The sequence below is a fragment of the Elephantulus edwardii genome, unplaced genomic scaffold, assembly GCF_000299155.1.
Source record: "Elephantulus edwardii isolate Elephantulus edwardi_28Jun2011 unplaced genomic scaffold, EleEdw1.0 scaffold00086, whole genome shotgun sequence".
Lineage (NCBI taxonomy): Eukaryota > Metazoa > Chordata > Mammalia > Macroscelidea > Macroscelididae > Elephantulus > Elephantulus edwardii.
The window spans coordinates 2,061,096-2,073,587 of NW_006399836.1; the positions used below are offsets into that span (position 1 = coordinate 2,061,096).

Genomic DNA, 12,492 nt, shown 5'->3' on the forward strand with positions numbered 1-12,492 from the left:
TTCACAGGTGCAGAGCGTGTCCAGGTGAGGGCCGGTTCACAGGTGTAGTGTGTCCAGGTGAGGGGCAGGCTGTGAACATTCTCTTGTTGCTCGGTGCCGTCGAGTACGGCTCATCGCCGCCCATGAACAGATTTACTCTCTGTCCTACCATGTGCCATTTTCATATCTCTGATATACTGGGGTGGGGAAAGGCACAATTCAACCCCCAATCTCAGCTTTCCCCTGCAAGTTGAGTGACCTATCCTTCCACAGTCCCTCAGACCCCCTTCCCTCAACCACATCCAAACCCACACCCACTGCGCTGCACTCATATTCTGGCCCAAAGATGCTGAGGGGGACACTCCCAACCTGGTGGAAGGGGCCGCTAGAGGGGGCCAGGGGAGGTCGGTTGCAGCCTCTAGCAGGGAGGGTGGGCATCAGGGAAGCAATCTGTGGGCTCTCACTGCATGGAGGGGGAGGTGAGCCACGTGAGAGGACAGGTGAGGGAGTGGTGGCCCTGAGTGGTCCCCAGGGGGCACTGAGAAGGTGTGGCCCCAGCCTCTTCCATTCATAGCTTCCCCCTGCCCCCCATACACTGAACCATCTCCTCTACAAGCTCCTGGTTCCTGGAATCTCAGAGGGGAAGTTTGGGTGAACTTGGTCATTTTCAAAGAGTTTCAGAATGAGGAGCTCAGCTCTGTGGTCTCTTCCCTGTCACTGTCTCCAAAGCCTGGGGGAGCCGGGGTGGGGGTGGGGGGTGGAGCCCAAGGCTGACTGCTAGGCCAAGGCGCTGGGCCACCCCAAGAGTTATGGAGAGGAGGGGAGGCCAAGGCGGGCCTGGGAAGGCGGGGACCCAGGGAGGAACCTCGTCCACCAGAAGGGGAACTGCAGTGACTCCCCAGCGAGCTGTGCTCTCCAGGGACCAGGAAGGAAGGAGGCACCGGGACCCTGGCCTTTTGTCCGAGGACAGCTGGGCTCCGTGGGGGCGAGTTCCCTGGGCCACCGCGCCAGCCGCCCCACTCATGACCTGCTGGCTCCTGGCTTTGCTGCTGCTCCCCTGGACCGTGCAGCTCGCAGGTACGTCTGTCCCCGCTTGTCTCCACCACTGTCTCACGTCCTCGGCTCCCTCACACATCAGAGCAGCTTTCATCCCACCAAGCGGCTAATTCCCGGGACCTGTCTCCGGGGATGCATTGGCTGCTGTTTGAACATAGCAGACTTCACAGGGGACGCCTTCAGGGACCACGAGGATGTTTAGCTGATGCCTTGGTGCTGGTGGCTCGGGGAGGGGCGAGGGACGTCCTCTCCGCTCTCAGCTGGGCTCACAGCTCCTCCCTCCTCTTGCTGACCCCCGGGACACTGAAACAAGGTGGGTGGGCGTTGCTGAAGCTGGAGGAGCCGGGAGGCAGAGGAGGACAGCTTGACACCCCAGAAATTGGTGGCAACCACCAAAGAGGTGGAACTGGGAGGTTTGGGGGACAGGTGGTGGTCCTCAGCTGGGGTTAGCCAGGGAGTGACAGAAAGGACAGTGACTGGCCGCAGGGCACTGCAACCTGGGGATACAAAATTGCCACTGTAAGGAAACTCTGGTGGCCTAGTGACAAGACACTGCACTGCAATCCCAGAGGTACACGGTTCAAATCCACCAGATGCTCTGCTGGAGAAGGAGGGGGCAATCTCCTCCTGTACCAGTCAGATCTGATTTGACAGTACACGTAAAAATAATACAATAAAAAAACAAATTGCCACTGTCACCAGAATGGGTGCCACTTCCCCACCTCCTGAAGCATAACCAGAAGCCAGGCCCTTTTTCATGTTAACAGGACCAGAACACCAGCACCCTTTTCTGATCCCAGCAGAACTCAGTTGCCAAGTGGCTGGATTCTGCATTCTAGGGTTAAGTTTGCTCAGGCCAGCAAACCCCCAGGGGGACTCCCCTTCTTCAGTCTCCAGTGCTGCTCTGACAGGAGTACCAGGTGTCTGGTGTTAACAAACACATTGAATCTCTTACAGTTTACGAGGCTGAGGCTGGAAGTCCAGCGCAGGGAACCAGCTCTAGGGCCCTCCATGTACATTCTGGGGGAAGGACCTTGCTTCCTTCAGCATCTGTAGGCCTGGCGTTCCTTGGAGAACACCATGCATTCCTGGGGCCCAGGGACTCACACCCCACCCTCAGCAGTTCTCACTCACTTGATGTTGCCACCTCTTGCTTTTTGGCATGATTTCTTTTCTTTTTATCTGTTATGAGATTAAAGGCATTACAGGTCATACCCTCAGGACTTTCCCCTTCCATCAGATCAGAGATGTGATGGGATCAAGGGGTGAGGTGTTCTACCCTAATCCTTTTACAACTCTCAGATTTATCAGATCGCTTGCATAGTTTCCATGTGAGATCATGATGTACCTGTATTTGGGGGACACCATTCAGTCCAGGGCACTGCCGAGGGGGTTCAGCAGGGTCTCCCTCTTGTCTGTCCACGGCCTGTTGTCTGCTAGCCCCCTTCCATCCTGGGACCTGGACCGAGCTTACGTGGAACTAGGATCTTTGTAAAATGGATTGTTGTTGTTGTCACTATGACAACGGAAAGAGACCCCTCCTCCTGACTCATCCCTCCCATTGTCTCAGCTTCAGCTTAAGCACACTCAAGCCCATTGCTGCAGCTGCTCTGTCAATCCATCCTGTCTGCCTCCTTCATTGACCCTCCACCTTCCCAAGCAAGATGTCCCTCTCCAGGGATGCCAGCTCCTGACAGCCTGCTCAAAGTATGAGATGAAGGCTCACCATGCCTGCTTCCAAGGAGCACTCTGGCTGCGTTTCTAAGAGAGATTTGTTTGTTCTTTTGGCAATCCGAAGGATATCCAATACTCTTCACCAACACAATCTAAAGGCATTGATTCTTCTCCAGTCTTCCTTACTCATTGTCTAAATTTCACATGCATTTGATGCAATTGAATTCACACTTATTTTTAACTTCATTTCTCCAAATTCTCGACACCTCTCTTCTTCTGATCTTCCTACCTGAAAGAAAATAGGCTACGCCCAGCAACTGAAGAAGGAGAAGGGGCTTTGTGGATGTTGGGGTGTCACATCCCCAGAGCTGTTTTGTAACCATCTCCACTGCAAACAGAAACATTTTTTCCCTCAGTGTTGCAGCAATCGTTTTGCAAAAGAGAAACTCTTTGATCTTACACAAGAGGTGAAAACCCCCAGTGCACTGCACAGAGCACCTTAAGAAAGTAGGCAAATCCTTTATTTCCTGATTCTGTCCCTGCCGGGATGAGGGGGTGAAGTGACAGGCTTTGTCTCTCTGTGGCTTCCTGCCCCTCCCCCACTCTCTTGTCCCATACCTTTGAGGGGTTGTAATGAGAGGAATCCACCTCCTGCACCCCCTCCAAGTCACCTCTAGCTCCAGTCATCAGCCTGAATGCAACCATGTCTCCCCAGCTGCCAGCACCAGGCTCAGTGGCCCCTCTGAGCAGACAAGGGGGTGGAGCTCTCTGGGGTACTGGCTGAGTCCTCACTAAGGCGCATTTCCCAGACCTGAAAGGATTCATGATTCAGAGTGATCTCTGTGACTCTCCTCAGGGACCTGGGCATGTTAGTGCTGCGGTGCCTCAATTGCCTCATCTGATAATGGGTATGAAAACAATAGTGGGTCTTTCACGTTGTTATGCGACTTAGGGAAGTTACTTAGCTTTTCTTTACTATTGTTTTTTTAAACTTTTTATTGTGATTTGGGTGAAAGTCCACAGGATAAATTGGTTTTTCATATAAAACCTTGGTTTTGTTTCTTGATCCCCACGTTGTAACAGCACCTTTCCCTCTCCCTCCCTGTGTCTCCTGTTTCCATTCATCCTCCGCTCTTCTTCCTTACACTCTTCTGAGCTTTACCCTCAGCAAAAGCTGCCTTTCTGATATCCCATGGGCAGCAGTTCTGACAAGGGCCTGCTGTTACTGTTCACTTTATAGACCTGTCTCATATTGCGTTGGGCAAGTCTGCTGTCAGGGACCTCTCCAAATTACTCAAGGGCAGTGATATCAGTTTGAAGACTAAGGTGCTCCTGATTCAGGCCAGGATCTTTTTAATCACTTGCTCTGCATCTGGGCGCTGAACAATGGATAAGGATGACAGGAGAAGAATCAGGGTCTTTGAGTTCTGGTGTTGGAGAAGAGCGCTGAATATCTCATGGACTGCCAAAAGAACAAATGGACGTGTCTTGGAGAGAGAAGGTGCAACCAGAGGGGCCCTTGGAGGCAAAGATGACAAACCTTCGTCTCACATACTTTGGGCATGTTATTAGGAGGGGCTGTTCCTTGAAGAGGGACATAATGCTTGGGAAAGTGGAGAGTCAGTAAGAGAGAGGAAGACCCTCAATGAGATGGATTGACAAGCGACTGTAGCAATGCGCTCAAGCGTGTCAGAGACGGTGAAGGATAGGACAGGATTCAGTTCTGTTGTTCATAGGGTTGCTATGAGTCATGCTCGCTCGACAGCTCCTAACAAGGACAACAACCAGTCTCTTATCAGATGATAAGCCTGCTCCCACTCTACCCAGAATCCCCTACTGTGACCCTTTTCAGAGCAGCTGGAAGTGGTAGCCAGGCACCATCTAGTTCTGGTCTCGGTGTCCTGGAGGCTGGGGTCTGCACAGCCCGTTAATCCTTTGAGTGTATTGTTGCCTTGAGTCCATGATGTTCTTCAATCTTCAATCTTCAATCTTTGCTTTGGACAGGATGAGACCAATAGTTGCACATCAGATTCCATGTACAAGCTTTTGTATAATTGACGTTTTATGTTGTTAGAAACCCTAAAAATTGGTTTTTCTAACCACTACACTAGCCCCTTTGGGGGAGGAGATTTGATCTCTAACTACCTTAACTGTGGACAGATGATCTTACAAATCATCAACAACTATGGGATCAAGATAAGAGAGAGAGCTTACTATACTGTGAGTAGCCTGGTGACAGTGGTGGAGAGAGGGTGGAGATTGTGGCAAGGTGTAACTAGAGGAACTCTGCATTTAGGCTATAGTTGAAAGTTTTGCTTTCCCGATGATTGAAGGGAAAGCTGCCTTATAACTATACTGAGATAAAGTTAGCTGGATGTTCAAGGAAACCAGAAGTTTCTTGCATTTGTGTTGCTGAACTGACTCTGGACTGTCACTAAGTGAGTAATTGTGCCCTGTTAACTTGGCTCATGATTGCTGGACTAAACTTGGACTTACATTGGTGATATTATTTGGCTCCCCCATTCTCCAACCTATTTATTTCCCGAATAAACTCCACAACTGTGAGTAAAGTCTGTGAGTCAACAATAAACTAACAGACCCAACGGTGCATAGAAATAGATGCAGGAGCATGTAGGGTGGTGTGTCTGATGAAGCAGCTCTTTGTTTGGGACTGTGGGCATTATTGATGGGGACAGTTTACCTTTTTGAAGAGGCAGAAGTTAGACTTGGCCACCTTCATTTTGTATCTGCTCCTTCTGTACCTTTCTGAGCCTCATCAGGTGACAGCCTGCTTTCTTTTCCAGTTCATTCCAGCCCCTTGGCTGCATTTATTTTATATCTTAAATGTCTCTGAGCAGGGCCAGTCCAAGGCATTTGGGGTGCAGGGTCAGGGAGGGAGCAGGGCTGGTAGACCCCATCACACTTGTCTAGGAACATGGCCAGGAAAAGTGATCAGAGCAGGTTGCTGCCCCTCCCGAGTCCCTGGGCTCAGATGTCACGCTTTGTCATCCTGAAGACTGTTCTACCTCTCTCCTGCAGCTCTGGCCACCAGCCACCATCATTAGTCCCTGCTTCTCATCTTTGTCTAATCTCACAGCGAGTGGGTGGAGTGAGGAGTGCTCTGCTGGAGGCTGGAAGGCAAAGAAGACAGAGCGGGTGGGTGGCTACAGGCAGAGCGGGTATGGAGCCCAGAGCTAGAGAGGGAGTGGCAGTGAGAAACTGTGATGGATGGGAGAGGCCAGGCTCTCGGCAGAGTGGTGGGATATGAAAGCATTTGGGATCATAAATGCTGGCCCCACAGGTCAGGTCACTGTTTCTTTTGTTCTTTTTTAAATCATAAAATATAATAGATGAACGTCAGTCTGGAGACTAAGGTGCTCCTGATCCAGGCTATAGTCTTTGCAATTACTTGCTACGTGTCAGAAAGCTGAACAATGACTAGGAGAGAATCGATAAAACAACCATGAGATATCATCTCACCCCAGTAACAATAGCAGAATTCAACAGAGCAGCAAACAAACGCTGGCGAGGTTGTGGAGAAACTGGAACCCTTATTGACTGTTAGTGGGAGTGTAAAATGGTGCAACCACTATGGAAGGCGCTATGGCGCTTTCTCAAAAAGTTGCAAATAGAAATACCATTTGACCCAACAATTCCACTACTGGGAATATACCCTAAAGAAACCAGCACTGCCACCCGAGCAGATATATGCACACTCATGTTTACAGCAGCTTTGTTCACAATAGAAAAGAGTTGGAAACAACACAAGTGCCCATCAATAGAGGAATGCATAGAGAAGCTGTTCATACAATAGAATATTATGCAACACTGAAAAACAAAGAACTCATGAACTATTATTCAAAATGGGTGATCCTGGAGGACATTATGCTGAGTGAAAAATCTCAGTCACAAAAAGACAAATACTGCATAATACCACTGTTAAAAAACAGAACTGACATGGGGGTTGGGGGGAAACTAAGAAGAGGAGATAAATAATGTACACTGCATTGACATGGATGAGAGAGAGAACTGTATAAAAGGAATATATAATTGAATATTATTGGCGTAACAAGAGTCCAGAATAAGAGCTGCATAGTAAAGTGGTCTTGGTGGGGGGAGGGGGCTGTATAACAATGAAAGAACATTTTTTCCAAAGAAAAAAGCTAACTCGGGGGCAGGGGGTTAGGAAGGGAAATGTGCAACAATGAATCAATGGAAATCCAAGTTCTTTATAAACTTTCTTTAAAATCTCGATTTAAATCCACCAGATGGGAAAGGAGGGAGAATTTCCTCCTGTACCAGTCAGATCCGATTTGATGGTACACACACGCGTGCGCGCGCGCACACACACACACACACACACACACACACACACACAAATAATAATAATAATATCTCAATTTAAAAAGAAGAATAAAAAAAAAAGAGTTGATGCCTTTGAGCTGTGGTGCAGGAGATGAGTACTGAATATACTACGGACTGCCAGGAGAACAAACAGGTTCATCCTGGAGAGGGTGAAACCAGGCTGCTCCTTGGAGACAAGGATTCTGAGGCTTCATCTGACATACTTTGGGCATGTTGCAAGAAGGGACCAGTCCTTAGAGAGGGACATCACGCTTGGATGGGCGCAGGAACACTGCAAGAGAGGAAGACCCTCCGTGATAAGGATTGATTCAGTGACAGGGGTAATGAGGGTAGATGTGTCAGAGACAGTAAGGTTGGCACAGGATAGAGCAATTTTCAAGGCTATTGTACATAGGGTTGCTATGAGTTGCAAGTGACTCAATGGCATATAACAACAACAGCAACAACATCATCATAGATGAACAGCTAGCTGCCATCAAGGTGGCTTCAGTGCATAGTGACCCTCTGCACAAGAAAAACTGCCCTGTCCTGGGAGACCACTTCACTGGACAGCATGTTCAAGGCCATCCTTATGATTCTGACATCAGTCCATTCCACCCAGGGCTCCTCACTCTCACTGCCCGTGACTCCCCAAACACAATGTCATCTTCAGCTGATGTCAACCTCGAGTCACCCTTCCGATGAGGTGACCTATCACCTCAGCTAACACACAGGACAATGTCTCTTTCATTGGCTACTTTTTGGATGTAGATGGCCAGCCCTTTCTTCCTAGTCGGGAAGCTTTTCTGAAACCTGCTCCCCATGGATAAACTTGCTGCTATTTGGAGTGCTGGTGGCATAGTGACAAGTGCCACATGGGAATGGCCATGCCTGACCTTTACCAGCTTCACAATGGGGAACTGCCCCTGTCAATAGTACCAATATAACCTATTCTCATGAGGTCAGACATGCCCCTCATATTCCTGTACCTCTTTCTACTCATCTCAACACCAATTTTACTGTTTTGCTGGATTCAAAATTCTGTGGGCTTTCACATTGGCCCACAGACCATGCAGAACTATGTTGGGGAAGTCAAAAGGTTAAAATCCAGGTTAGTATCAAGACAGCTTCCAAAATGTGCACTTAGGCACCTTAGCTTTGAGCCTCACAGCTTTAGACCAGTGTTACAAAGTTCTCAGTCCTGCCAATATTGGCTCTCCTCCACCCTCAAATTGTCCAACAAACTTGGGCAAAGGCTCTTAGCTTGGCTCTGATTCTTAGGGTAGCAGCCAGCTGCGTCTCATGTCAGGTCTCTCTGGTCCTCTGTTTTGGCTATAGCTGCTTCTGCTGTAGGTGTGGCAGGAGCAAGAATGTCTGGTCCTGAAGAATGTCCTACATTTTCTTGCTGCTTCTTTGCTGGTGGGGAAGGTCTAGTCTGCTGCTGGGGCCACTCAATGTATTGCTGAGACTAGCCAATCCCCTTGTAGATTGGTGAGATAGCCAATCCCCTTGAGGATAAGTTGACACACCCTATTCACATATTCCCTCCCATCCACACGACAGAGTCAAGTTCAGCGGCTAGGAGAAATATATTGCAAGATAAACTCCACACACAGCTTTCAGCATCATAGTAACACTCCAGCCGCCAGAACATAACAGACTGACACATAGATGGTGGCTTGAAGTATAATACACACAGAGAGAAGAACAATGCTGTGTGGTAAATGACATAAAACACAAACTGTGTGGTCCCACCCAGCTCAGAAAAGAGACACTTATTCTGTCCTCTCTCTGGACTTTTAGGACAATTGTTTCCTTACACCTCTTTTTAGTTTTATCTTCTACTCATTCTTTGTTGTCAGGTCAGAACCAACTGAGAGCTGACCTTCTACTTGGTTTCCTAGGCTGTAAATTGCACGGGAGGAGATTGCCTACATTTTTTCCAAGGAGACACTAATGCATTTGAACCATCAGAGAGATTCTGCTTTGGGGTCCCTAGCTCAACTCCCTACGGCCTATGCCACCAGAGTTCGCTTATCATTCATTGTTGTTGTTATGTGCTGTGGAGCTGGGGATGACTCATAAGCACCCAATGAACAACATATCAGAACCCTGTCCTGTCCTGCGCCATCCTCAGCATCTCTGGCGTACTTGAACTTATTGCTGCAGTCATTGTGTCAATCCATCTGGTTGAAGATCTTCCTCTTTTTCGTTGACCTTCCTCCTTTCCTAGAATGAAGTCCCTTTCCAAAGAATACTCTTTTCTAGCAAACATGCTCAAACTTTGTGAGATGAAGTTTGGCCATCCATGCTTCCGGGGAGCACTCTGGCTGCACTTTCTCCAAGACATATCTGTTTGTTCTTTTGTCAGTCCAGGAGATATTCTTCATGGATTCTTCTTCTGTCATCCTTATTCATTGTCCAGCTCTCAGACGCATAGCAAGTGATTGAAACTACACTGGCCTGAATCAGGTACACCTTAGTCTTCAAATGTGCCAAGTAATCAAATGTGGATCCAAGTAAGATGAAGTCACTGACAATTTCAATTCTCTTTTCCATCTATCATGGTGTTGCATATTGACCCAGTGGTGAAGATTTTTGTTTTCTTGCTGTTGAGATGTAATTCACATTAAAAACTGTAGTCTTTGATCTTCTGTGGCAAGCATTTCAAGTCCTCCTCACTTTCAGCAGGCAAGGTTGTATCATCTGCATAATGCATATTGTTGAATTTTCCTCCAACCCTGATGGCATATTCTTCTTCATAGCACCCAGCTTGATAAATGATTTGTTCAGCATACAGATTGAATAGGTATGGAGAAAGGATACAACCTCTGATGCACACTTTACTTGATTGTAAGTGTTCCCTTTCTCTGTTCAAATGACAGTTCCTTGGTCTAAGTATAGGTTTCATATGAGCTTGGTTAAATGTTCTGAGATTCTCATTCTTCTCAATGTTAACCATAGTTTTTTATGATCCACACAGTCAAATGCCTTTGCATAGTCAATAAAACATGACTAGACATTCTTCTGATGCTCCCTGATTTCTGCTAAGATTGATCTGACATTAGCAGTGATCTCTCTGGTGCCATGACCTCTTCTAAATGCAGCTTGAACATCTGGGAGTTCTCTGTCAATGTACTGCTCTAGCCATTTTTGGATGATCTTCAGCAATATTTTACTCACATGTGATATTAATGATATTGTTCAATAATTTCCACAATCTGTTGGATCACCTTTTTCTGTAACAGGAACAAATATTAATTTCTTTCGCTATCTTCCAAATTTCTTGGCACAGACTACTGGCTCATCAGGGCTGCATCTGTTAATTAAAACATGTCAACTGGTAATCCGTTGATTCCTGGGGCCTTATTTTTTGCCAGTGCCTTTAGTGCACCTTGAACTTTTCCCTTCACTACCACTGACTCTTGATCATATGCTGCTTCCTGAGATATTTCCACTACTTCCTGAAATATACCATCTATTGCTCATCCTTAATTATAGGAACTAGTCTTGCCTGAATTTGAGCTTTGCATAGTTGCAATGACAGAAGAAGAGAATTGATGCCTTTGAGCTGTAGTTTTAGAGAAAAAGACTGAATATCCCATTCACTGCCAAAAGGACAAAGAGACATATCTTGGAGAAGGTGCAGCCAAAGTGCTTCTTGAAGACAAAGATGATGGTGCTTTACCTCACATACTCTGGGCCTGTTACTGTTGTTGTTGTTATGTGCCGTCGAGTCGTTTGCGACTCATAGCGACCCTATGCACAACAGCCCTAAACCCTGCTCTATCCTGTGCCAATCACATTGCCTCTGACACACCCATCCTGATTACTCCAGTCACCGAATCAATCCACCTCATAGAGGGTCTTCCCTTCCTGCGCTGTCCCTCCACCCAACCAAGCATGTTGTCCCTCTCCAAGGACCTGTCTCTCCTCACAACATGTCCAAAGTATGTCAGACGAAGCCCCAGAATCCTTGCCTCCAAGGAGAAGACTGGTTTAAACCTCTGCAGGATGAATCTGTTTGTTTTCTTGGCAGCCCATGGTACATTCAATACTCTTCTCCAGCACCACAGTTCAAAGGCATTAATTCTCCTTCTATCCTCCCTAGTCATTGTCCAATTCTCTGATGCATAGCAAGTGATTGCAAAGACCATGGCCTGTATCAGACACACCTTAGTCTCCAGAGACACACCATTGTTCTTGAGTACTTTAGAGAGGTCCCTAACAGCAGACTTTCCCATCGCAATACATTTTTTTATTTCCTGGCTGCTGGTGCCGAGAGTGTTGACTGTGGAGCCGAGCAAACTGAAGCTGTGAACAATCTCAATCTCTTCACCATCCATCCTGATGCTACCAATTGGTCCAGTGGTGAGAATCTTTGTCTTCCTGACATTGAGCCTCAGTCCATACTGAAGGCTGCAGTCCTTGACCCTCTGCAGCAAGGGCATGAGGTCCTCCTTAGTTTCGGCAATCAGGGTTGTGTCATCTGCATAACACAGATTGTTAATAGATCTTCCACCAATCCTGATGCCACACTTCTCCTCACAGAGCCCAGCCTCTTGGGCCAGTCACTAGGAGAGGTTATTCCTTGGAGAGGGACATCAGGATCAAGAAGGTGGAGGGTTGGCAAACAAGAAGTCTCTTGACTAGGTGGGTTGACTAGTCACCTAACGGGGTGACTGCAGCAATGGGCTCATGTGTGTCGGAGATTGTGAGGATGCCACAAGGATAGGACAGGGTTCAGATCAGTTGTTCACAGGGCCCCTATGAGTGTATATGAGTCAACGGCACTTAACAATATAACAACCTAGTAACAGTAGATGTATCAGCTCTTTTGAGATGTATCCATTTGACAATAGGAGTCCCTGGGGCTTGTAAACTATTAACACAGTTGGCTGTTAACTGGCATTTTGATAGTTAAAGTCTACCACTCGGCCCCTCGGAGGAAAGGCCTGGTGAATGACTTTTGACTGACAGCCCTGAAGAGCACAGTTTTGCTCTGACACACATTGGGTCGCCATGGGCCACGATCGTGTTGGCCACCAGCTGGCTTAGATGAGGGTGCAGCTGGAGTTTGCTTTTTCTCACTGTTAGAGAGCAGGGGTTGAGACTTCAAGTCTAATTTTCACCTGGTTTTGTTCAGCCTGTGAACTAAGAATGATCCCCACATTTTTAATGATTGGCGGGGAAAAAGATTCCATGGCTTGTGAAAACTGTACAAAATTACCATTTCCATGTGTACAAATAAAGTTTTATTGGAACAAAGCCACACGTATTATTCACATAGTATCTATGGCAGAATTAGGCTCTTGCTACAAAGACCACCTGGCCTGTGAAGGAGGAGATAGTTACCTACCACCCAGTGCTTTCTTTTCTCTTTGCAACAGACAGTGTGTATGCTTTGCAGGTGCCTCGAGGGGTCACTTCCCTTCTCCC

The 12,492-nt window shown here is 47.4% G+C and overlaps 1 protein-coding gene across 1 annotated transcript in view; it reads left to right on the top strand.

The window, feature by feature from the left end:
• Positions 1 to 12,492, top strand: part of LOC102871779 — a 102,244-nt gene that overhangs the window by 1,576 nt on the left and 88,176 nt on the right. The window contains exon 2 of the mRNA XM_006890174.1: positions 899 to 1,056. Within this exon, the coding sequence (XP_006890236.1) occupies positions 899 to 1,056 (158 nt within the window). The remainder of the gene's footprint in view (positions 1 to 898; positions 1,057 to 12,492) is intronic.